Source organism: Erinaceus europaeus, chromosome 1, assembly GCF_950295315.1.
Source record: "Erinaceus europaeus chromosome 1, mEriEur2.1, whole genome shotgun sequence".
NCBI classification, from domain to species: domain Eukaryota; kingdom Metazoa; phylum Chordata; class Mammalia; order Eulipotyphla; family Erinaceidae; genus Erinaceus; species Erinaceus europaeus.
The window spans coordinates 20,048,301-20,074,531 of record NC_080162.1 but is presented as its reverse complement, the minus strand read 5'-3'; the positions used below and the strand labels follow the sequence as shown (position 1 = coordinate 20,074,531).

The window sequence follows — 26,231 nt, the reverse complement described above, 5'->3', positions numbered from 1 at the left end:
AGACTAAGGCAAGTATAAACCTATGGGACTACATCAAATTAAAAAGCTTCTTCACAGCAAAAGAAACCACTACCCAAACCAAGAGACCCCTCACAGAATGGGAGAAGATCTTTACATGTCATACATCAGATAAGAGTTTAATAACCAACATATATAAAGAGCTTGCCAGACTCAACAACAAGACAACAAATAACCCCATCCAAAAATGGGGGGAGGACTTGGACAGAATATTCACCACAGAAGAGATCCAAAAGGCTGAGAAACACATGAAAAAATGCTCCAAGTCTCTGATTGTCAGAGAAATGCAAATCAAGACAACAATGAGATATCAATTCACTCCTGTGAGAATGTCATATATCAGAAAAGGTAACAGCAGCAAATGCTGGAGAGGGTGTGGGGTCAAAGGAACCCTCCTGCACTGCTGGTGGGAATGTCAATTGGTCCAACCTCTGTGGAGAACAGTCTGGAGAACTCTCTGAAGGCTAGAAATGGACCTACCCTATAACCCTGCAATTCCCCTCCTGGGGATATATCCTAAGGAACCCAACACATCCATCCAAAAAGATCTGTGTACACATATGTTCTTGGCGGCACAATTTGTAATAGCCAAAACCTGGAAGCAACCCAGGTGTCCAACAACAGATGAGTGGCTGAGCAAGTTGTGGTCTATATACACAATGGAATACTACTCAGCTGTAAAAACTGGTGACTTCACCGTTTTCAGCCGATCTTGGATGGACCTTGAAAAAATCATGTTGAGTGAAATAAGTCAGAAACAGAAGGATGAATATGGGATGATCTCACTCTCAGGCCGAAGTTGAAAAACAAGACCAGAAAAGAAAACACAAGTCGAACCTGAAATGGAATTGGAATATTACACCAAAGTAAAAGACTCTGGGGTGGGTGGGTGGGTGGAGAGAATAGAGGTCCATGAAAAATGATGAATGAAATAGTGGGGGTTGTATTGTTAAATGGGAATCTGGGGAATGTTATGCATGTTCAAACTATTGTATTTACTGTTGAATGTAAAGCATTAATTCCTCAATAAAGAAATAAATTATTTTAAAAAAAAGAATAACTTATAGATGCTAAAATTAGTAGGAAAGCCAGAGTGATGGTTTAATGGTTTTATAACTAATGGTCATGTCTGAGGCTCTGAAGTCTCAGGTTAAATCCCCCGTACTGCCAGAAGAAGCACTTCCCAAACGTGTGTGTGTGTGTGTGTGTGTGTGTGTGTGTGTGTGTGTATGTGTGTGTAGAGCTTCACTAGAGCTTCACTTTTCCCTTTTTCTCAGATAAGAGACAAAGAGGCAGACAGACTAGACCACTAAAGCTCCTCTCAGTGCTGTGAGGGTCAAGGACTGGAACCTGAGACATGACAAAGAAGGGGCTTTCCAGGGTGAGTGTTCTAACTACTCCCACCTCTGCATTTGACAGAAAATAAGAAGTTGGAGTGACTTCATTCATAATTGTCAGACCACAAAAAAATACTGACTCAATGGCTACGTTTAAAATAGTGAAACGTTCACATTAGTAAAAACCATTTGGAAAAAATGGAGCTGGTGGAGTTGGGCAGTGGTGTACTGAGATGAGCACATGTTATCAGACACCAGGACCTGGGTACAAGCCCTGCTCCCCACACTACTTCACAAGCGGTAGAGCAGATCTGCAGGTGTCTTACTCTCTCCCTCTCTGTCTTTGCCTCCTCTCTCAGTTTCACTGTGTCTCATCTAAAAGGGTGGAAAGAAAAAAAGGGCTGGTGGTACCAATGCATGTTGGCACTAAGCCTCAGTAAGAACCCTGGTAGCAAGTAAACAAAAGGTTGAGCTGATTGAGGGCTGGGGACATAGCAAAATGGTTATGCAAATAATTTTCATGCCTGAAGCCCTGAGATCCCAGATTCAATCCCCAGCACACCCATAAAGAATGCTCTGTAAAATTGAAAAAATAAAAAATCAGGGGCTGGACAGTGGCACACCAGATTAAGCACACATAATACTAAGCGCAAGGATCCTGGATGGAGCACCTGGTTCCCCACCTGCCGATCTCTCTCTCTCTCTCTCTCTCTCTTTCTTTCTCCCTCGCTATCTTCCCCTCGTCCTCTCAAGTTCTCTCTGTCCTACCCAAAATAAAATTGAGGAAAAAAAAAAAAAAACAGCAAGGAGAGAGACCTGCAGCACTGCTATACCCCAGTGCTGCAGTGCAGTTTTCTCTCTCTTGTGAAAATGAATAAAACTTCTAAAGGAAAATAAAAGTAGAAAGAGCCTACAACAGTAACTTAAGGAAATAGCAAATAGACATGAAGAAAATCTTAGTGTCATTAACCATCTGTGATTCCCACCAGGAGGAAAACAACAAGACACAGAAGCAAGTACTGTTCAGGGTGTAGAGAAATTGGATCTCTCAGCCGGTGCTAGTGAGAATGCAAACTGGCACCGTTTTATATAAATTTAGCAGACTTTTCAAATTAAAAAAAAAAGTTTCTAGCAGGTAGAGTGCTGGTCTTGAAAGAAGAGGCTCCAGGCTTGACCCCTCACACGGCAAGTTCTGGAAAACTACTCTGGATTCTCTTCTCTCTCTCCCTCCTTCCTTTCGCCTCTCCCTCTCTCTCTTTCATATAAATAAATACTTCTAGGGGCCAGATGGTGGCACACCTGGTTAAACACACATACTGTTATGTGGAAGGACCTGCACAAGGACAGAGTTTGAGTCTGCAAACCACACCTGAAGTGGAGGATGCTTCATGAGTGGTGAAGCACGTCTGCAGGTATTTATCTCTCTGTCTACATTCCCCATCCCCCCTCAATTGCTCTCTGTTCTATCAAATTTTTTTTGCCCCCTTTTGTTGCCCTTGTTGTGGTTATTATTGTTGTTGTCGATGTTGATATCGTTCGTTATTGGATAGGACAGAGAGAAATGGAGAGAGGAGAAGACAGAGAGGGGGAGAGAAAGACAGACACCTGCAGACCTGCTTCACCACCTGTGAAGAGATGCCCCTGCAGGTGGGGAGCCGGGGCTCAAATCGGGATCCTTAAACCAGTCCCTGCGCTCCGCACCACGTGTGCTTAACTCGCTGCGCTACCGCTAGACCCCCCAAATTTTTTAAAGAAAGAAAAAAAGGAAAGGAAAAATGGTCACCAGTAGTGGACTCATAGTGCCGGCACCCACTAAACCCCAGCAATAACCCTGATGGCAATAAATAAATAAATAAATAAACAAACAAATAACTCTTTCAAGTTCTCTTCAAAAAAATAGTGCTGGGGGCTCCCCACCTGCAGGGGAGTCCCTTCACAGGCGGTGAAGCAGGTCTGCAGGTGTCTATCTTTCTCTCCCCCTCTCTGTCTTCCCCTCCTCTCTCCATTTCTCTCTGTCCTATCCAACAATGACAACAACAATAATAACTACAACAATAAAAACAACAAGGGCAACAAAAGGCAATAAATAAATATTAAAAAAAAATAGTGCTGGGAAAACTGAATAGCCCAATATAGGAAATTGAAATATATACCACCACTTAATAGCACCATACACCAAATTCAAATCAAAAGGGAGCAAAGATCTGAGTGTTAGACAAGAATGTATAAATTTACCGAAGAAAATAATCAGTGAAACATTGCAGGATCTTCACATCAAAGAGGGATTTGGAGACTCAACCCCATGGGCATGGGAAATTAAAACAAGAGTCAATCACTGGGACTACATCAAACTAAAAAGCCTCTGCACATTTAAAGCAAAATACACAAGAATAACCAGAAGTTGAGTAAATGAGAAGATACTTGCAATCATACATTAGACAAGTGACTAAGTGTCAAACATCTATAAAGAACTGCAAGACAAGAGGGCCAGGCGGTAGCAAAGCAGGTTAAGCACATGTGGCACGAAGTGCAAGGACAGGCGTGAGGATGCCGGTTTGAGCCCCCAGCTCCCCACCTGTTTATTTATTTATTTATTTTACCAGAGCACTGCTCAACTCTGGCTGAAGGTAGTGTGGGGGATTAAACCTGGGACCTCGGAGCCTCAGGCATGAAAGTTTGTTTTCATAACCATTATGCTATCTACCCCCACCATTATTTCATTTTTTAAAATATATTCATTTATTATTGGATAGAGACAGAGAGAAATTTAGGATGGGGGGGAGAGAGAGAGAGAGAGAGAGAGACACCTGCAGACCTGTTTTACCACTCTTGAAGATTTCCCACAGGAGGTGGGGACAAGGGGCTTGAATCTAGGTCCTTGTGCACTGTAATGTGAGCACTGGGCCAGGTGCACCACCACCTGGCCCCAAGAAACAGCTTTCTAATGAAGAAATAGACATGAAGAAAACACTCCACTTCATTTATCATTTGAGATGTACAAATTAAAACTACACTGAGATGGGGGAGTCGGGCAGTAGCACAGCGGGTTAAGCGCACGTGGCATGAAGCCTAAGGACCAGCGTAAGGATCCCGGTTCGAGCCCCCCCACTCCCCACCTGCAGGTGAATCGCTTCACAGATGGTGAAGCAGGTCTGTAGGTGTCTCTCTTTTCCCCTCTCTGTCTTCCCCTCCTCTCTCCATTTCTCTCTGTCCTATCCAACAACAATAACATCAACAACAACAATAATAGTAATTACAACAACAATAAAAAAAACACCAAGGGCAACAAAAGGGAAAATAAATAATAAAAAATAAATAAATAAAATAAAATAAACTACACTGAGATTGCATCTCACACCTGAGAGAATGGCTTACGTCTAGAATAAAAGAAGTGCCAGTTGTTGGAGAGGTGGAAGAAAAAAAAAATAGAACTCTTACTTCACTGCTGGTGGGAATAGAAACAGGTGTAACCCCTTTGGAAGAATCTGAGGTTCAGGTTCAATCCCCAAAACCACCATTGGCCAGAACTGAGCAGGTTCTGAGGAAATGATGATGATGATGATGATGACGATGATAAAAATAATAAGGGGCTTGTGTGGTGCACCTGGTTGAGTAGACGTTACAGTAGACAAGGACCAGGTTCAAGTCCCCGGTCCCCACCTGCAGGGGGAAAGCTTCACAAGTGTAAGCAGCGTTGTAGGTGTCTCTGTCTCTCTCCCTTTCTATTTCCCCCTTCCCCCTTGATTTCTGGCTGTCTCTATCCAATAAACAAAGATAATTTTTTAAGTTAAATAATAATAATAAAGCTGGGGAGACAGTGTGATGGTTCTGCAAAGACTCTCCTGCCTGAGGCTCTCGGGGCCCAGGTTCAATTCCCAGAACCACCATCAGCCACAGTGCAGTAGGACTTCAGTGCCTCTGCCTAGCTCTGTGTCTCTGTATCTCTCTTCTATTAAAAACAATGAGAATAATTTGAAAAAAAATAGATATGGAATTACCTAATGATCAGCAATATCACTCTCAGGCATTTATCCAAAGGACACTATAACAATAATTGAAAGGAACATAGACACCTTTATGCGTTACTCAAAATAGCCAGAAAGTGTGCATAGCCAAAATTCCCATTGACAGGTTACAGGATAAAGAAGTTATGGGGTATATATATTCCATGGAATACAACTCTGTGATCAAAGTCCTTTGGGACAAAACAGATTTAAATGGAAGTAACTAGCTCAGTGGAACAAATAAAGAGATGAGAGAAAGGGGTTGAGCAGTTGCGCCGGGGGTTAAGCATAAAGTGCAAGGACCAGCATAAGAATCGCACTTCACACACCCCCCACGGGCGACCACTTCACAAGCAGTGAAGCAGGTCTGTCTTCCTCTTCTCTCTCGATTTCTCTCTGTCCTATCCAACAATAACAACAGCAATAACAAGGGCAACAGAATCGAAAAAATGGCCTCCAGGAGCAGTGGATTTGCAGTACATACACAGAGACCAAGTGGTAACCCTAGGGAAAAAAAAAATGAGATTGAACTACTCGATGGTGTCACTCATGTGGAATCTAGAGAACAGATATATATGAACTTGCAGAACAAACAAAAAGACAAAGATTCATAGGCGGTGAAGCAGGTCTGCAGGTGACTATCTTTCTCTCCCCCTCTCTGTCTTCCCCTCCTCTCTCCACTTCTCTCTGTCCTATCCAACAACAATGACATCAATAATTTCTCTCTGTCCTATCCAACAACAATGACATCAATAATAACTACAACAATAAAACAACAAGGACAACAAAAGGGAATAAATATTTTTTTTAAGTTTTATATATATATATATATATATATATATATATATATATATATATATTAACAAGATAGGTAAAAATCAGAATATCATTCTGACACATATGATGACAGGGATTGAGCTGAGGACCTCATTATTTACTACACCACCTATATACACCTATTTACTACACCACCTAGACAGTATATTATTATAATTAATATATATTTTAAGACTAGTGCATTGCTCAGCTTTGGCTTATGTTAGTGAACAGGGAAAGGACCTGGGGGTTGCTAGTATCAGGCATGAGAGTCTGTTTCCTAAACCACTGTGTTATCACCCCAACCCTTCTTGTAAAAATTATCACAAGCAGAAAAGAACTATTTATTTCAAACAGGAAGAAGGTAAGTTATCAGTGTATGTAACTATTGGTATATATAGCATCAGAACAAGTCATAAAAGATACCATAGTATAAGCTAGTATGGTGGCTAAATCTTGTCCTTAAATCTTCTTTTTTTGTTTTTTAAGCCAGAGCACAGCTCAGCTGCATCAGGCAGCACGCATACAGTGCAGTGCACAAGGACCTGGGTTCAAGCCCCTGGTCCCTACTTGCAGGGGGGAAGCTTCATGAGTGACAAAGCAGTCCTATAGGTGTCTACCCCCAAGTTCTCTTTTCCTTCTCAATTTAGGTCTCTATAAGTCATAAAATAAGAAAATAATTAATAACATTAATATAATTAATAAAATTAAAATAATTAATAAAATAATTGCGTATCTGGCTCTTAGTAGTAACCAACTATTGAGAATATATAATAGGCAGTACATGAAGAGACATGCATGTAAAGGTAGAATTCAGAAAAATCAGTAATAAACAAACACTGTCAAAACACATCAGAGAAGCAGTAGGAGAAAAGATAAAAATCTTACATTCTGGGGACCAAGCAGTGGTGCAGCAAGTTAAGCGCTCACATTACGGTGCATAAGGACTGAAGATCAAGTGCCTGGTCCCCCCCCCACCTGCAGCGGGAAAAGCCTCATGTGTGATGAAGCAGGTCTGCAGGTATCTGTCTGTCTCTCTCCCTCTTGATCTCCCTTTCATCTCAGTTTATCTGTCTCTATCCAATGAATAAATAAATAAATAAAGCTCAAGTTCTTTTAAGAACTCAAGATTTTAATTCAGCAGACTTTCTTTTATTCTTTTTTAATTTTTTTTTTTTAGCCCGCATGTAACTTTTCACATTCATCCTGCTTCACTCTTCCTCTGTCTTAGGGTCATTCCTCAAAGTAACAGAATGGCCATGAGTCTTGAGTTGATGGAACTGTAAGTGCTCCAATGAAAAATGAATAATTTGACTGTGAGAACTGGCTATGAAGAACACAGCCATGAAATCAGTCTAATCATTTCTGGGCAAAATACTGTATTGTAATTTCTGGGTATGCAAACCATAAATCCCATGTGTTACTTTGATCGTGTGAATAAACACTGATGGATGAGCACAGATCTTTGACAGTTCTTGCCAACTCAAGACATAATGAAGGAAACAAGAAACGTGTTGAATCTTGAAGTTATTCAGAGTCTATGACGTGTATTTAAGCTAGTATTCCACTGTGGATATCCTCCCCATTCATAGCCTCTGTCACATGCCACCCCCCACGCACACACATTATATTCATAAGTCTGGGATTCCTTGAAATTCACTTTTCCAAGCATTCTATCAAATTGTCCCCACCCCCAACAATAGACAAGCCTGGTATCTGATCACTTATATTTGCAACATGTTGATTTTGCATAATTTATGGAATGTTACAATATAACCAGAGTTAAGAAAAGTTTCTCTTTAGGAAGATTTATTTCACTAACTGAAACAAAGTTATAAATAAATAAGCTGAGAGAAAAAAATATTTTAGTAACTTATTTTCCTTTCCTGTAGCTTGATGGATTTATAAAGTAAACAAAGTAGCTCAACTGTATCTAATTTATAGTGCTTTAAAAGGAATACATTGGGGGCTGCGGCGACAGCTCAGCAGGTTAAGACCACACGGTGTGGGGTCGGGCGGTAGCGCATCGGGTTAAGCGCACGTGGTGCGACGCAAGGACCCTCGTAAGGATCCCAGTTCGAGCCCCCAGCTCCACACCTGTAGGGGAGTCACTTCACAAGTGGTGAAGCAGGTCTGTAGGTGTCTATCTTTCTCTCCCCTCTCTGTCTTCCCCTTCTCTCTCCATTTCTCTGCCCTATCTAACAACAACGACATCAATAACAACAAAAGGGAATAAATAAAAATATTAAAAAAAAAAAAAAAGAGCGCATGGCGCAAAGCGCAAAGAATGTCGTAAAGATCACAGTTCAAATACCCAGCTCCTCACCTGCAGGAGGTCGGGAGATGGTACAGTGGATAGAGCTGTGGAGAAATAGATTACTGTGTGGCATATGCCTGCATTGCCATGTGCAAAGCCCAGATTCAAAATCCACCATGTTAAAGTGTGTGGGGGTTGGTGGGGTGTGTGGGTGGCGGCTAGGCCTGAAAAAGACAAATTGTCTGAGGCCCCTGTTGCATAAAAAACTTTTTAATTAGTTACAATATTTGTTGAGCAGTGCAGGAAGTTGTGCAATAAGTGGAACATCAGATTTGTAGGCATGGGACCCCAGTTCGACCCCTGAGACCACATGTGGCGAAATGATGCTCTGGTTTTCTAATAAATGAACAGAACTTTAAAAGTAATTAATGGGGACCGCGTAGTGGCGCAATGGGTTAAGCGCATATGGCGCAAAGCACAAGGACCAGCGTGAGGATCCCGGTTCGATCCCCCTGCTCCCCACCTACAGGGGGGGTCGCTTCACAGGTGGTGAAGCAGGTCTGTAGGTGTCTCTTTCTCTCCCGTCTTCCTCTCCTTTCTCTGTCTTATCCAATAATAATAACAGCAACAATAACAATGATAAACAACAAGGACAACAAAAGGTAAAAAATAGCCTCCAGGAGCAATGGATTTGTAGTGCAGGCACCAAGCCCCAGTGATAACCCTGGAGGCAAAAAAAAAAAGTAACTATTGAAGGAGGGGGAGAAATTATTGAATGTTAATAATAATGTTGGAGGTGTAGCAGTGGTCCACTTAGTTGAGCACAAGGAGCTTTGTCAAACCAATGAGGTTTACTGGGGTGCTGTCGCTGCTAAATGAGAACAACACACAAGGACTCAGGTTCAAGATCCCAGTACCCACATGAAAATGGGAAACCATGAGCAGTGAAGCAATGCTGCAGGTTTCCTCCATATCTCTCTCTCTCTCTCTCTCTCTCTCTCTCTCTCTCTCTCTCTCTCTCCAGAGCTCTGGCTTATGATCAGCTCTGGCTTATGGTGGTACAGGTGACTAAACCTGGGAATTTGGAGCCTCAGGCATGACAGTCTCTTTGCATAACCATTATGCTATTTACCCACCCCCCAATTCATAAACTGTCTCTCTCCCTCCCTCCCATCTGGCTCCCTGTTTCCTCTCAATTTCTCTTTCTACTCACTAAATAATTAGTAAATAAATTTAAATGTTTCTAAAAATAAAAATGTCCAGTGAAGAATATTTAGTGAGTCTTATACTGTGTCTCTGACAATGACAACACTAAGTATTCTGAAAGTCAGTGCGGCGTGCAAATCAGGACGAATAGGATTCATATGTGAATTCATTCTCTATATTTAGAGCGTAAGGCCCAAAAAAAGAGGATGAAAGAGAGCAGATACCACAGCACTGATTATGAAACTTGCCCTTTACTTGGTGTCCTCTTTTGGTCTGGGGGTTTGAACCAGGAGGGTTTTGTTTTGTTTTGTTTTGTTTTGTTTTGTTTATGGTGGTGCAGGGGATTAAGCCTGGGACTTTGGAGCCTCAGGCATGAAAGTCTCTGCATAACCATTATGCTATCTCCCCCCAACACACACCCTGAACCTGGAGCTTTGCACACAGTAAATTATGTTCCCTACTATATGAACTACCCCTCATCCCTACATTGACTTTTCTGGGAGAGACACCAGGGCAGTGCTCAGCTCTTTATTTACCGCAGTGGCAAAATGGAGCCTGAACTCTTGAGTTCTGAGCATGCAGAACCTTTGAAGAAACACTTGGACTATATCCCTGGTGACTTAGTTCTCGTTTGAAAACATGCATCAAGGCTAGAAGGTAGCCCACTTGGCAGAGCACAAACCCGACAATGTGGGAGGCACTGCTGGAGGCCCTTCACCACAAGGGAGGAAGTGTGGGAGGAGTATAATTTCTGAACCAGGACCTGAAATTATTTCACACATCTACCTTACTCAAAAGGTCAGGAAACAATTATAGCACAGTGGACATGGGTGCCTTTTTTAAAAAAGAGAAGGGGGAGTCAGGTGGTAGCACAGTAGGTTAAGCGCAGGTGGCGCAAAGTGCAAGGACCAGAATAAGGATCCCAGTTCGAGCCCCGCGCTCCCTACCTGCAGGGGAGTCACTTCACAAGCAGTGAAGCAGGTCTGCAGGTGTCTGTCTTTCTCTTCCCCTCTTTGTCTTCCCCTCCTGTCTCCATTTCTCTCTGTCCTATCCAACAATGATGACATCAATAACAACAACAATAAAAACTACAACAATAAAACAACAAGGGCAACAGAAGGGAGTAAAGAAATAAATGTTTTTAAATTTTTTTTAAAAAAGGAGAAGAAAGGAAGGGAAAAAGAGAAGGGAAATGGCACCAAGACGGGATAACAGAAGGGGTAGATGGGAGTCGGGTGGTAGCACAACGGGTTAAGCGCATGTGGCACAAAGTGCAAGGACCAGCGTAAGGATCCAGGTTCGAGCCCCCACTCCCCACCTGCAGGGGAATTACTTCACAGGTGGTGAAGCAAGTCTGCAAGTGTCTATCTTTCTCTCCCCATTTCTGTCTTCCCCTCCTCTCTCCATTTCTCTCTGTCCTAACAATGACAACATCAATAAGAACAACAATCATCACTACAACAATAATAAGACAACAAGGGCAACAAAGGGAAAATAAATAAATAAATGAGAAGGGGTAGAGAAAGGGGAAAGAAATGGGAGTGCTGTGGTCTGGGAGGTGGCGCAGTGGATAAAGCAATGGATTCTCAACCATGAGGTCATTGAGTTCAATCTCCAGCAGCACGTGTACCAGAGTGATGTCTGGTTCTTTCTCTCTCTCTGCCTGTCTGTCTCTCGAATAAATGAATTGTTAAAAAAAATTAAGAGGGGAGTTGGGCTGTAGTGCAGCGGGCTAAACGCAGGTGGCGCAAAGCACAAGGACCGGCATAAGAATCCCGGTTCGAACCCCGGCTCCCCACCTGCAGGGGAGTCGCTTCACAGGCGGTGAAGCAGGTCTGCAGGTGTCTGTCTTTCTCTCCTCCTCTCTGTCTTCCCCTCCTCTCTCCATTTCTCTCTGTCCTATCCAACAAGGACAACAACAATAATAACTACAACAATAAAACAACAAGGGCAACAAAAGGGAATAAATAAATAAAATAAATATTTAAAAAAATTAAGAAAGAAGAGAAAAGAAAGAAAAAGAAAAGAACAGAAGAGAAAAGAAAAGAAAAGAAATGGTAGTGCTTTGGGGACAAATGTTGGACCATCAGGCTTGAGGTCCTGAGACCTATTTCTGGCATCTCATATGCCAGAGTGATACTCTGGTTCCCACCCACCCACACATTAATAAATAAAACAAATATTCAAAAATAAATCTAAAATTATTTTAAACTAGAGCACTGTTCATCTGGCTTCTGGGAGGGTTGTGCCTGAGACTTTGGAGCCTCAGGCATAAGTCTCTTTTCAAAACCATTACGCTGTCTCCCCCACCTAAAATATATACACATATCTCCCAACCCTGCCCCAAGACAACCACCCCCCACCATCAGGGATTCTGCTGGGACTTTGTGCTGGCATTACAAATCTATCACTCATGGCGCTCATTCTTTCCATTTTTTTTTTCTGTCTCTATTTCTTTTTTTTTTTTTTAATATTTTTTAATTTATTTTCTCTTTTGTTGTCCTTGTTGTTTTTCATTGTTGTTGTAGTTATTATTGTTATTGATGTTGTCGTTGTTAGGACAGAGAGAAATGGAGAGAGGAGGGCAAGACAGAGAGGCAGAGAGAAAGATAGACACCTGCAGACCTGCTTCACCGCCTGTGAAGCGACTCCCCTGCAGGTGGGGAGCCGGGGGCTCGAACCGGGATCCTAATGCCGGTCCTTGTGCTTTGCGCCACCTGCGCTTAACCCGCTGAGCTACAGCCCGACTCCCTCTGTTTGTATTTCTTATAGGACAGAGAGAAACTGAGAGTGGTGGGTGAGATAGAGGGAGAGACAGACACGTGAAGTACTTGCTTCCCCGCTGGTGTACTGTCCCCACAGGCGGGGAGCCAGGGCCCTTGTCCACGGTAATATGTTTGCATAACCCTATGAGCTACCATCCAACCCAAAAAAAACACTTGAAAATTTCAGCCCACCACTGGATTCAGTAGTTAGCAGCGGGTTCAAAATTTAAAGGAAGACATTTCATTCTTACATCCATTTTTATTACCTTTTTGTTGGTGTTTTAAATATTTTATTTCTTTATTTTGGGTGTTGATAAAGGTCATGATGCATTTTCTTTTTTTTTTTTCTTTTTTTCTTTTTCTTTAGCACCGGGTCTATTGATGAAATGATGAAATGTTCAGTCCTCACACAGAACTTTAAAATAAATGTTATACTGTTTGTCCCACCCTCTTGCCTCAACCATGGATTTGGCTTAATCTCTCTCTCTCTTTTTTTTCTTTTTTTGCCTCCAGTGTTATTGCTGGGGCTCAGTGCTTGCACCATGAATCCACTGACCCTAGAGGCCATTTTTCCCTCTTTTGTTGCCTTTGTTGTTGTAGCCTTGTTGTGGTTATTATTGTTGTTGTTGATGTCATTCGTTGTTGGATACGACAGAGAGAAATGGAGAGAGGAGAAGGCAGAGAGGGGGAGAGAAAAACAGACATCTGCAGACCTGCTTCACAGCCTGTGAGGCAACTCCCTTGCAGGTGGGGTGCCGGGGCTCAAACCAGGATCCTTATACAGGTCCTTGCGCTTTGAGCCACGTGCGCTTAACCCACTGTGCTACCGCCCACCCCCTGGCTTAATATCTCTTAATTTAAGGTTATACAGTAGTCTAGCTGTGTTTTACACAGATTAAGCTCAAATCTGAAAGTACTTTAGTATTCGTACTGCAAAATAATATCCTAACACTATTTTACCATTCCTGGACTTGTATTTTTCTTTCTTAATTAAAAAGAGAGAGAGAAACGGGAGTCGGGCGGTAGCGCAGCGGGTTAAGCATATGTGGCCCTAAGAGCAAGGACTGGCTAAGGATCCCGGTTCAAGCCCCCGGGTCCCCACCTGCAGGGGAGTTGCTTCGCAAGCGGTGAAGCAGGTCTGCAGGTGTCTAACTTTCTGTCCCCCTCTCTGTCTTCCCCTCCTCTCTCCATTTCTCTGTCCTATCCAACAACGATGACATCAATAATAACTACAACAATAAAAACAACAAGGGCAACAAAAGAGAAAATAGATAAATAAATATTAAAAAAAGAGAGTGTGAGAGAGAAACAAAGGAGAGACATCACAGGATTGTTCCACCATCCACAGAGCTTCCTCCACAGACATGATGCTCCCAAGTGGTATGAGGTCTCTGAACCAGAAGACTCCTGCATGGTGTGAGGGGAGCTCTACTAGATAAGGAAAATATATCAGAACAACAACAACCACAAAGATCCTTCTAGGAGCTACGACAACCCCTAACTATAAAGGGAAATGAGCACCTATTTTCTACAGGTGAGGACTGGGGGCTTGAACCAAGGTCCTTGTGCACTATAACATGTGCGCTCAACCAGGTGTGCCACCACCTGGCCCCTAATGAGCAGCTATTTTCTTCTGCTTGCAGTAACACATGAAATTTAATCACCAATGACACACACTAATATAAATACACACACACATACACAGCCATCGGCTGCGTGAAACAACATAAAGATTATGTGAAGAAACCTTTATGTCTGAGGCTCTAAGCTCTCAGGTTCAACAGTACTCTGTTCTGTTCTTTCTCTTGCTCTTGTTTGCCTATATGTTTGCGTATCTTTTTCTCATTAAAATAAACTTTTTTTAAAAAAAAAGTCATGATTCAAATAACAACACACAGTATATTTACTTCCAAAATTTATTTTAGAAAAGGGCACTCACAGACCAACAAAATAAACATAAAATTAAACCAAACCAAATTCTAATTCCTAGCAAAAATGGGTGGTTATTTCATTATCAAGCCTAGTCTATAATAGTTTGTCTAAGCCATACTATACTCTTTTAAGACCCCCCCCACAACCTGATCCTTTCCCAAATTTGAGAGCTATTTACATCAAGTTCAGGCCCCAGTCCCCACCTGCAGGAAGAAAGCTTTGCAAGTGGTGAAGCAGTGTTGCAGGTGTCTCTCTGTCTCTACCGCTCTCTATCCAATACATAAATGAAGAAGATAATTTTTACAAAAAATTGTATTGCAACAAAGTAAAAGACTCTGGGGTAGTGGGGAGGGTTCAGGTCCTGGAGCATGATAGCAGAGGAGTACTTAGAGGAGGTTGAATTGGTATGTGGAAAACTGAGAAATTTTACACATGTACCAATGGCTGTATTTTACTGTCAACTGTAAGCCATTAATCCCCTCATAAAGAAAAAAACAAAAACATAAACATTTGATATTATATACACAATACAATTTTGAAGACCAGTAGTTTTGATGCTTAATGTGTCGTCTGAATTTAAAAGGCTGCCTGCTCAGTTGTTTACATTTCTGACAGCAACATAGCACTTGAAATCAGGAACACATAAGTACCTAATTGCCAAACTGAAGATGGCCTTGAACTTTTACTAATATCATATGTTTTTAAATTAACCCCTCTAAATATTGTGCAAAGCTCTTAACAGATTGCTAGTTTGTAAGTAAGTGAATTAGGTTGTTAGTCACTAGGCAAACTACTGAAAATAAAGAAAGCATATATATTCCTCAGCTCTATGAATGCCAAAAATCAAAGATGTTGTGAGAATTTTGAAGTAAGCAATTATTGTCTGGCTGCAAAATTTCAATCACTCAAACACTTTAAGTTGAAATAAGTCTCTAAGGACCAATTCCTTTGGAAAGAAAAAAAATACACATTTTACATTAGGATTTAATAGAAGGTCTATTAGAATCACAAAGAAGCATAGCTGTCAACTTCAAATCGTGCATTTTCCCCCTTATGAACCTAAGTTTATACACTGGTGCAAGACATAAATGCAGATGCTATAAAGGGAACTAGTAAAAAAAAAAAAAAGGAAAAAGGAAAACGAAGAAAAAGCACATTTTGCATATAAACTTCTTCTTTCTGCACACTTGAGTGGAGTTGAAAATAAAGATACTACTAGTCACATAATGCAGTACATAAAAAAGAAAAAACACTTTCATTTGGTAAAAATTCATTTAGCTACTGAAAATTGGGGCTAATTCACACCCACTATACTTCAAATCTACCCCTATGTGACAGAAAAAAATACTATATAAAATGAAAAAAATAAATATTATTTAATCAACAGCTGATTACCTTTAAAACTTTAGGCTTCTTTTCCCTCTGGGGCCTCTTGTTTTCTTTTATAACCTAAAAAAAAAAAAATGAAATTGCAAAATAAGCCTCCGTTTAAAAAATTTTTTTTTAGCTCCCACCCTCCAAAAATTGTTTTGGTTATTTCTCTGTAAAACTAGCTATATCATTTTAAATCATCAACATGTTTTTCAGGTACAGCCTAAAGAGCTTCTGTAAAATGTATACTTTAAAAGTCACTGGGGGAAAAAAAAAAAAAAGACTTGCATGAAGATGAAGTAGGGAAATACCCTTGTTCCCCCTTAAAGTCTGTCTTAATTAGCCTCTGCATTCTTCACAGCGAAGCCCACGAGGTAGCCATCTTGCTTGCTTCTGCAGAGGAAGCCTCTACAGTGGAACAGTTCTGCAAACTGCTTTTTGGTATTATTATCATGGTGTTTAAAGGCAGCCCTGGCCTGCCAGCACTGTAGACGTGCTGGGCATGCCTTTTGCAAAAACAGCCCCACAAAGAGTGCAGCCAATGGCAATGCAGAGCTTAGCAACTCCAAAGTGATCTTCTCTGCCTAGCCTTCCTAGACAAAGGATCTCCTGTGCGGCTCAGCTCTCACCACAGGACACAGGCAGCCACAAGCTGCGACATGGAGTTCGTTGTAGAGGATCTGGTCGCGCCGAAATCACAGGAGGCTTCAGCAAAAACAATGCACACAAATCCTCCAGGTCGGCACCATCGGGGATCGATGGCGATGTTCTCCCTGATTAGTAACCTCTTGACTGCTCCCAGGGCAGGTCTGGGAGGGGGAGGGGGGAGCAGCCCTGCCTCCAACGTACAGGAGATATAATTGAGCTGAGGGGGGCATCTGGGCTTGCTGAAACTCTGGAAGGTATTGTGCATTTTTACTTTATAAGGCAAGACTAAATATTGGTGATATTGAAGGCAGGGAGGTTATGTGAGGACAGTGTAGGCTCAGCTGTTGGGCTGTGTGTCACATTCCTCGGGAACCACACCTCTTTGCAGCAGGCACTTTGCCCAGAAACACAGCAGTTTGATTTCTGTCAATAAATGTCCAATGACAAAGGCAGATTTTTTAAAATAAATAAATAAAGTCACTTACAAGGATTAAGGACAGAACAAGTACAAGGGGGGAGGGGGTTGAAAAATACACTTGCCTAAAGTGCCTAGAGAAGGAAGGAAGGAAGGAAGGAAGGAAGGAAGGAAGGAAGGAAGGAAGGAAGGAAGGAAGGAGGAAGGAGGAAGATTTCTCTCTTGCTCTGAACATTTCTGACAACCTTTATTTCCCAAGGAAATCCTTTCTCTTTAGAAGAAAGACTTGTCCCTCTGGGACTTAAGGAACAACTTTGGCTCTTTTATCTCCACGAAATCAACAGACACTGAGCATCTCCACAGAGCCCATTAGAGCAGAGCCTCTTTATGCACCAGGCTGGTGATCAGAGCCACACACTACCGAGTGACTATCAGTGGTTGAACAAGCAGTCATCCACATTCATACACCCAGCCTGTCCTCCTGCCAAGTGTGGGGGTCCTGGAAGAGCAGGAGACCATGGTTAGAACTTGCCAGACCCTCAGAAAAACAGAGCCAGAAAAGTCTGGCTCTCCACGTTTAGTCCCCTGGCAATGGCAGCAGCAGAGTGAGACAAGAGTAGCAGCTGTGAGCTAGCATGTCTCAAGGTCACTGCCAAAATACAGTACTGAGGCCAAACACATCTCCATTATAACCACCTTGACAGCTGCACAGATCTTGAGAAGATAGCCCCAATTCCATCCTTGCAGGAAGAAAGCTTCAACAACATATTTGGGGGTGGCTATCAGGGGGGGTTGCCCTAATTGTTCAGCCAAAGATGGTTTATCCACTTGCAGTTGTATTCAGAACATTCCCACAACCACAAGTCAGGAGAGCTGGGAGGTCTGGCTTTCATCACCCTTTCCTGGTCTTGGGTTTGCCACAAAAGCAGACTCTACTTATTGGAAGAGGACCTCCAACATACGTTTTTTTCCCACTTGAAACTCCCTCTCGTTTATCCAATCACTCTCAGAATTCTTAACAAATATTAGCAAGGCTATTTTGTATCAAAACCAGTGGATTCTGTCCTACCCACATATATAAGAGCAAGTATAAGAACATTGAGCACACTCTATCTAAGAATTCTATGAACCATGAAATGGGCAGAAAACAGCAGCACATACAAGATTTGAAAATTTAAGCTCTTAAGGGGGAAATTGCACTATTTGAAGATAACAGCTGTTTGCTTTGAATTAAATCATATTCAAAATGTTAGGTGTAAAAAAACCTAACTGCCTATCAATGGGTGACTAGATAGAGAAGTCATGGAATATACAATCAATGGAACACTGCCCTATACTTAAAATGATATGGGGGTGGGTAGATAGCATAATGATTCTGCAGGGACTGAGAATGCCTGACACTCTGAAGCCCTAGGTTCAATCCCCTTACCACCATAAGCTAAGCAGTGCTTTGGTTTAAAGAAAAAAAAGATACAGAACTAAATGGATGGAACCAGAGGCGATCATGCTCAGTGAAGTAAAGAGGTAAAAAGATATCTACCTGGGCAGAGGGTAGATAGCATAATGGTTATGCAAACAGACTCTCATGCCTGAGGCTCCAAAGCCCTAGGTTCAATCCCCTGCACCACCATAAGCCAGAGCTGAACAGTGTTCTGGTAAAGCAAAAAAAAAAAAAAAAAAGAAGAAGATATCTACCAGATGGTTTCACTAAACTGTGGAATATAGATAACATGAACTTGCCAAAAAATTTAAAAAGTAGCCAAACCATGACTACTCAATGACTTTATGAAAGGGCAGGGCAGATAGCATAATGGTTATGCAAAGAGACTCTCACGCCTCGGCTCCAGAGGCCCAGGTTCAACCCCCTGCACCACCATAAGCCAGAGCTGAGCAGTGCTATGGTAGGAGGAAAAAACTGTGAGAGGTATGGTGATTACTGCTTGGGTAACTATTCTGCTATCTCCCCAGCCCTACCTCTGAAATCTTATAGTGTAATAAGCCATAACCACGAATAGAAAAAAATAATAATAATAGGTAATAAAAATAATAAAAATAAAAACAGTGGTCCAGGAGGTGGCGCAGTGGGTAAAGCACTGGATTCTCAAGCGTGAAGTCCTGAGTTTCATCCCAAACAGCACATGTGCCTAAGTGCTATCTGGCTCTTTCTCCCTCTGCCTATCGTTCCCATGAATAAATAAACAAATTCTTAAAATAAATAAATAAATAAAAACAAAAAAAAGGTAAGTGTACTGGATTTGGTAAGCAACAAAACTGAAGAATTTTTAAAAGATTTTATTTATTTATTAATGAGAAAAATAGGAGGAAAGGAAGAGAAAGAACCAGTTATTACTGAGGGGCCCAGGACTGAACTCAGGACCTCATGCTTGAGAATCCAGTGCTTTATCTACTGCACCACCTCCCAAACCACAATAATAATATTTTCTTGAAGTGTATTTTAAAAGTACCATGTACTGGGGTTGAGCTTAGCACAGTGGGCTAATCGCACATGGCGCAGCACAAGACCCTGCGTAAGGATCCCGGATCCAGCCCCTGGCTCCCCACCTGTGGGGGCGTCACTTCAACAACAACATCAACAACAACAACAATAATAATAATAACAACCACAAAAAAACGATTTAAAAAAAATAGTCCAGGGTGGAGGTGTAGATAGTATACTGGCTATGCAGAGTCCCATTCCTGAGGATCGATCCATAGTCCCAGGTTCGATCCTCCACACATCACCATAAATCAGAGCTGAGCAGTGTTCTGGTTAAAAAAAAAAAAAAAAAAAAAAAGGAGGAGGAGGAGGAAGAGAAGAAAAAGAAGAGAAAGAAAGAAAGATAAAGAAAGAAAAAAAGAAAGACGGGCCAGGTGGTGGTGCACCTGATTGAGCGCACATGTTACACTATGCAAGGACCCAGGTTCAAGCCCCTGGTCCCCAACTGCATAGAGAAAGCTTCATAAGTGGTGAAGCACGGCTGCAGTTGTCTCTCTGCCTCCCTATCTATCTCCACCTTCCCTCTTGATTTCTGACTGACTCTATCCAATAAATACAGATAATAAAAAAAAAATTTTAAGAAACTTTAAAAAAAAGATATTCGGGAGTCGGGCGGTAGCGCAGCGGGTTAAGCGCACATGGCGCGGGGCGCAAGGACCTGCATAAGGATCCCCGTTCCAGCCCCCAGCTCCCCACCTGCAGGGGAGTCGCTTCACAAGCGGTGAAGCAGGTCTGCAGGTGTCTTTCTCTCCTCCTCTCTATCTTCCCCTCTTCTCTCTATATCTCTGTCCTGTCCAACAACAACGACAGCAATAAAAACAATAATAATAACTACAACAATGATAAAACAAGCAGGGCAACAAAAGGGGGAAAAAATAGCCTCCAGGAGCAGTGGATTCATGGTGCAGGTACTGAGCCCCAGCAATAACCCTGGAGGCAATAAATAAATAAATAAATAAATAAATAAATAAATAAATTTTAAGAATAAAAAAGATATTCCAAGTATTTTTTGTTGAATTTTTCTTTATTATTTATTTATTCCCTTTTGTTGCCTTTGCTGTTTTATTGTTGTAGTCATCATTGATGTCGTTGTTGGACAGGACAGAGAGACATGGAGAGAGGAGGGGAGGGCAGAGGGGGAAAGATAGACACCTGCAGACCTGCTTCACCACTTGTGAAGCGACTCCCCTGCAGGTTGGGAGCTGGGGGCTTGACCCGGGATCTTGCACTGGTCCTTGCGCTTTGGGCCACCTGTGCTAAGTATTATCTTTTTTGTGAACCCTCAAACAATAGGAATAAGAATAATAAAAAGATATCCATTCTTTTCACAACTGTAACGGTGATCTTAAAATTAATTGGATTGTGTCTTTTATGAGACACAAGAACCTGAAAGGCTAAAACACTGGAGAGCTTTTTGGGTCTGGCTATGGGATGCCTGATCCACTAGTACAGCCTTTCCCTAGCTTCCTTCCCTGACTTCCTTCTCTGAGGCTTATCTTAACCCTATTGCCCCCTACAGAGCCAGTTCTCTAATATCCACTCCACCCCCTCTGGCAAACTTTCTCAAGTTAGTAGCTAACTTTAGAAAAAAAAGAAAGAAAGAAAGAAAGGAAGAAAGGAAGGAAGGAAGGAAGGAAGGAAGGAAGGAAGGAAGGAAGGAAGGAAGGAAGGAAGGAAGGAGTCAGGCAGTAGCGCAGTGGGTCAAGCACATGTGGCACAAAGTGCAAGGACCTGGCTAAGGATCCCGGTTCCAGCCCCCACACACACACCTGCAGGAGAAGCAGATCTACAGGTGTCTATCTTTCTCTCCCCCTCCCAGTCTTTCCCTCCTCTCTCCATTTCTCTCTGTCCTATCCAACAATGAAGACAGCAGCAACAACAACAATAATAACTACAACAATAAAAAAGGGCAATAAAAAGGAAAATATATAAATTTTAAAAAAAGAAAATTTTTAAAAAGAAGGAAAGGAAAGGAAAAGAAAACCAAAGGAGAGCACCTGGGACCGCAATAATATAGGCCTACAACTACTTTGGGAAACCACCAAATCCCAGAGCATCCAGAGACCACAACTCTGCCCAGACCTCCAGCTCTACCCAGCTGAGAAACTTCTGTAAAGAACAAGGAATATCAAAGATCACCTCAGACTACCACAAGACGAGACCAGGACTATGTTGGGAACCCACCAAATCACCAGTGAGTGAAAACACATATGGCTCATGGACAGAGAGGAGCCTAAGGAGAGATTCCTGGGGCTAACGCCCATATCTACTCCTGAGTGGCTGGTAACAGTCGGGCAGTTTGCCAGTTGAGGAGCCACCTGCAGTCCGTTTTACCAACAAAAAGACTACTGAAGGGAGGAGAGGACTCCCATATGACTCACCAAATGCGATTGTGAGTCTCCAATTGCAACTGCCCTCGGAGGCTGGGGCAGCAGTCGGGAAGCCCTGTGCTGACATCAGGAGGCAGAGAAAACTGACCAGGAAACTCAGGAGAAGATCTACACTATGGTCTAGCGATGGGACTGTACAGTGGGAGCCTTTCCACATTGTTCTCCTGGTGAGAGCATGGTGAAAAATTGCCTCAGGACCTACAGGCTATAAACAGGACTTGTTTAGAAGCTAACAGGGCCTGGCAGTGCTGCCTAGCTTGGCAGAGAAGTTGAATTGAGCCTGGAGCTTTGGATCTTTGGGGTGTGAGAGTCTACTTGCATAACCACTATGCAATCTCTCCCCCACTCTGCTTTATCTCTTGGTCAGGCGTGAGCGACTAAGCTAAAAAACCTACTTATAGGTAAAAAGCCATCAGGCTACCATATCCTGCAGGGAAGAAAAAGAACAAAAGAGGATTTTGGGAGTCAGGCAATAACATAGTGGGTTAAGCATACTTGGCTAAGCACAAGGACCTCGGTAAGGATCCTGGTTGCAGCCCCTGGATCAACAACCGCAGGTGAGTCGCTTCACAGGCTGTGAAGCAGGTCTACAGGTGTCTATCTTTCTCCCCCTTCTCTGTCTTCCCCTCATCTCTCCATTTCTCTCTGTCCTATCCAAGAACATTAATAACAGCAACAATGGGGGAGGGGTGGAAGATAGCATAATGGGCAGGGGTAGATACCATAATAGTTATGCAAAGAGATTCTAATGCCTGAGGCTCCAAAGTCCCAGGTTCAATCCCCCCCCACCACCACCACCATAAGACAGAGCTGAGCACTGCTCTGGTGAAAGGAAAAAAAACAAAAAAACAGTAACAATAATAACTACAACAACAATAAAAAAAAAAAAAGACCAGGGCAGGGATAGATAGCATAATGGTTATGCAAACAGACTGTCTTGCCTGAGGCTCTGAAGTCACAGGTTCAATCCCCCGCACTACCATAAGCCAAAGCTGATCGGTGCTCTGGTAAAAAAAAAAAAAAAAAAAGGCTGAGAAAGCTGTGGTATATATACACAATGGAATACTATACAGCTATCAAGAACAATGAACCCACCTTCTCTGACCCATCTTGGACAGAGCTAGAAGGAATTATGTTAAGTGAGCTAAGTCACAAAGATAAATGGGATGATCCCATTCATCAACAGAAGTTGAGAAAGAAGATCTGAAAGGGAAACTAAAAGCAGGATCTGACTAAATTGAAAGTAGGGCACCAAAGTAAAAACCCTGTGATGAGGGGTAGACATACGGCTTCCTGGGCCGGTGGGGGGTGGGTGGGTGGGTGGGATGGGACACAGTCTTTTGGTGGTGGGAATGGGTGTTTACACTCCTAGTAAAGAGTAGTCATATAAATCACTAGTTCATTAATATGAGAGGGGGAAAATTAATTGTATGAAGTTTTTAAAACACAGACTGACAACGCCCATGTTCAGCGGGGAAGCAATTACAGAAGCCAGACCTTCTACCTTCTGCAACCCACAATGACCCTGGGTCCATGCTCCCAGAGGGATAGAGAATGGGAAAGCTATCAGGGGAGGGGGTGGGATATGGAGAATTGGTGGTGGGAATTGTGTGGAACTGTACCCCTCCTACCCTATGGTTTTGTTAATTAATACTTTCTTAAATAAATAAATAAATAAATAAAGTTAAAAAAAAACACAGACTGAGTCTTTTTAATATATAGGCTGTGTATTTGATATGCAGACTCTCTCAAAAGCCTAGACCAAGTAGATCAGAAGCAACCGGTGGCACAGCTATATACAAGATACTGGGTACTATACAGCAAACCCTAACAAAAGGAATTTTCAAAGTTAACCCAATTACCAAATAATGTGATGATAACAATAACTATCCATTGTCTTTTTGAACCCTAAGACAGCAGGAACCTCACATCTCCACTATAGAGCCTATATTTCCCCCAGTTCTGGAACCCTTGGATAGGGCCCACTTTCCCGCATGCCTCTCCCAATCCATATCAAATAATATTGTATCTGCCAATCGCAACCTAATCAATGCAACAATTGCCACCTCAACATGCTTCAGCTCAGACTGTGTCCAGAGACGTCAGGTGTGGAATGACAACCCTTCAGCTTCATTACTTGGGTGAGACCTTTCCTTTCATAGTATTCTCTAATTCCATCCCAGGTGGTTCACTTTCTAACAAAGTCCCAAAACCTAGATATAGACCAGGTTCTGTGAGAGAGAGCATATGTTCACACGTATCCATAAACTAGTGCAAAATATATACCTGAAAGCAGTACACTAGAGTTTGCAGTGAGTACTCCCCCAACACTTCCTCTCCACTATTCCAACCAACCTTTGCGTCCATGATTGTTCAACAATTTGTTTGGCTTTGTATGTTAACTCTCTTTTCAGTCACCAGGTTCCAGATGCCATCAGGATGCCGGCCAGGCTTCCCTGGACTGAAGACCCCACCAATGTGTCCTGGAGCTCCACTTCCGCAGAGACCCACCCTACTAGGGAAAGAGAGGCAGACTGGGAGTATGGACCAACCAGTCAAAGTCCATGTTCAGTGGGGAAGCAATTACAGAAGCCAGACCTTCCACCTTCTGCAACCCACAATGACCCTGGGTCCATGCTCCCAGAGGCATAGAGAATGGGAAAGCTATCAGGGGAGGGGATGGGATATGGAGATTGGGTGGTGGGAACTGTGTGGAGTTGTACCCCTCCTATCCTATGGTTTTGTTAATTTATCCTTTCTTAAATAAAAAATAAATTTAAAAAAAAGGCAAAGGGAAAATAAATAAATAAATAAGAGGCATTAATAGCCACTGTGCTTCAACTCAGGGATTGAGATAACATTGAAACAACTGTTAATTTCCACAACTGTGAACTCTTAAAGTACCTTACCTAGACACAAGTCAATCCAGGTAAGTGATCAGTGGACTGAAAATTATTAAGAGAAGGACCTCATAATAATGTATAATGGTTTAACCATGGAGGAATAATGGAGAAATGAACCAGGACAAAAGTCCAACTAAAAGCCCCCCCAAAGGTAGAAACACAGAAGAATAAGATAAACATCCAAACACTAGCTAAGGAATTAGTCACAGGAGCTCTGGTTTATGGTGGTGTGGGGAGCCTCAGACATGAGAGTCTGTTTGCATAACCATTATGCTATCTACCCTCTGCCGGGAAGAAAGCATTCTTTTTTTTAAAATTTATTTATTTATTCCCCTTTGTTGCCCTTGTTGTTTTGTTGTTGTAGTTATTGTTGTTGTTCTTGATGTCATCGTTGTTGGATAGGACAAAGAGAAATGGAGAGAGGAGGGGAAGACAGAGATGGGAAGAGAGAAAGATAGACACCTGCAGACCTGCTTCACCACTTGTGAAATAAGCAACTCTCCTGCAGGTGGGGAGCCAGGGACTCAAACCAGGATCCTTATGCTGGTCCTTGTGCTTTGCACCACCTGCACTTAACCCACTCCACTACCGCCCAACTCCCTAAGAAAGCATTCTACAGGACATAATAGATGAGAACTTCTTTAATCTAGACAACATAAAGGAAATAATGGTTCAAGAAGCCCAGAGGGTCCCAAACAGAATGAACCCAGACTTAAAGATACCAACACACATCATATTTAGAATGAAAAGGAATAAGGATAAAGAAAGGATCCTGAAGGCTGCAAGAGAAAAACAAAGAGTCACCTACAGAGGAAACCCATAAGATTAGCAACAGTTTTCTCTACACAAACACTACAGGCCAGAAGGGAATGGCAAGATATCTATCCAGTGCACAATGAGAAAAGTTTTCAACCAAGATTACTGTATCCTGCTAGACTGTCATTCAAACTAGATGGAGACATAAAAACCTTCTCAGACAAGCAACAGTTGAAGGAATCAATTATCTATCTATGGGGATAGATTATTATGTGGAAAACTGAGAAATGTGACACATGTACAAGCTACTGTATTTTACTATCAATTGTAAACCATTAATCTCCCCAATAAAGAAAAAAAGTTAATTACAGCATAAAAAAAGTTGTTTCTAATTTACTAAGGATGAGGGCTGGGGAGCTAGCACAAAGGTTATCCAAAAAAGACATTCATGCCTGAAGCACTAGAGAGAGAGGAAGCGAGACCCAGAGCAGAGCATCACTGTGGCACATGAGAGGCCTGGGACTAAAGGCAAGACCTCACACTAAAGAATCTAACACTTTATATACTACACTACTTCTCAGGATATTAATGGTATTATTTTTATTCCATTATTATTTATTTAGAGAGAGATTTTTATGATGTGCAGATGAAATTAAAAAAAAAAAAAGCCCAGTTGGAGCCCCCAGCTCCCCACCTACAGGTGAGTCGCTTCATGAGTGGTGAAGCAGGTCTGCATGTGTCTTTCTCTCCCCGTCTCTTCCCCTCCTCTCTCAGTTTCTCTCTATCCTATCCCACAACAATAATAGCAATAACAACAACAAAATGGGGGAAAACAGCCTTCAGGAGCAGTGGATTTGTAGTGCAGCTACTGAGCCCCAGAGATAACACTGGAAGCAAACAAAAAAGAATGGGCCCT

At 42.2% G+C, this 26,231-nt stretch overlaps 1 protein-coding gene and 1 long non-coding RNA gene across 5 annotated transcripts in view; one reads left to right on the top strand and one right to left on the bottom strand.

Moving 5' to 3' along the window:
* TET1 (tet methylcytosine dioxygenase 1) overlaps positions 1 to 26,231 on the bottom strand; it is a 115,493-nt gene that overhangs the window by 66,116 nt on the left and 23,146 nt on the right. For 2 of the 4 annotated variants that reach the window (XM_016188598.2, XM_060196037.1), the window contains exon 3: positions 15,731 to 15,784. In XM_016188598.2, coding sequence (XP_016044084.1) covers positions 15,731 to 15,784 — 54 coding nt within the window. Of the gene's footprint in view, positions 1 to 15,730; positions 15,785 to 15,994; positions 16,311 to 16,335; positions 16,514 to 26,231 lie in introns of those variants that run through there. The other 2 variants (XM_060196208.1, XM_060196147.1) reach the window with 2 other exon arrangements.
* Positions 18,227 to 20,191, top strand: LOC132540345 (uncharacterized). Its single transcript, XR_009551503.1, has 2 exons — positions 18,227 to 18,293; positions 18,454 to 20,191. It is a non-coding gene; the product is annotated as an uncharacterized LOC132540345 (long non-coding RNA).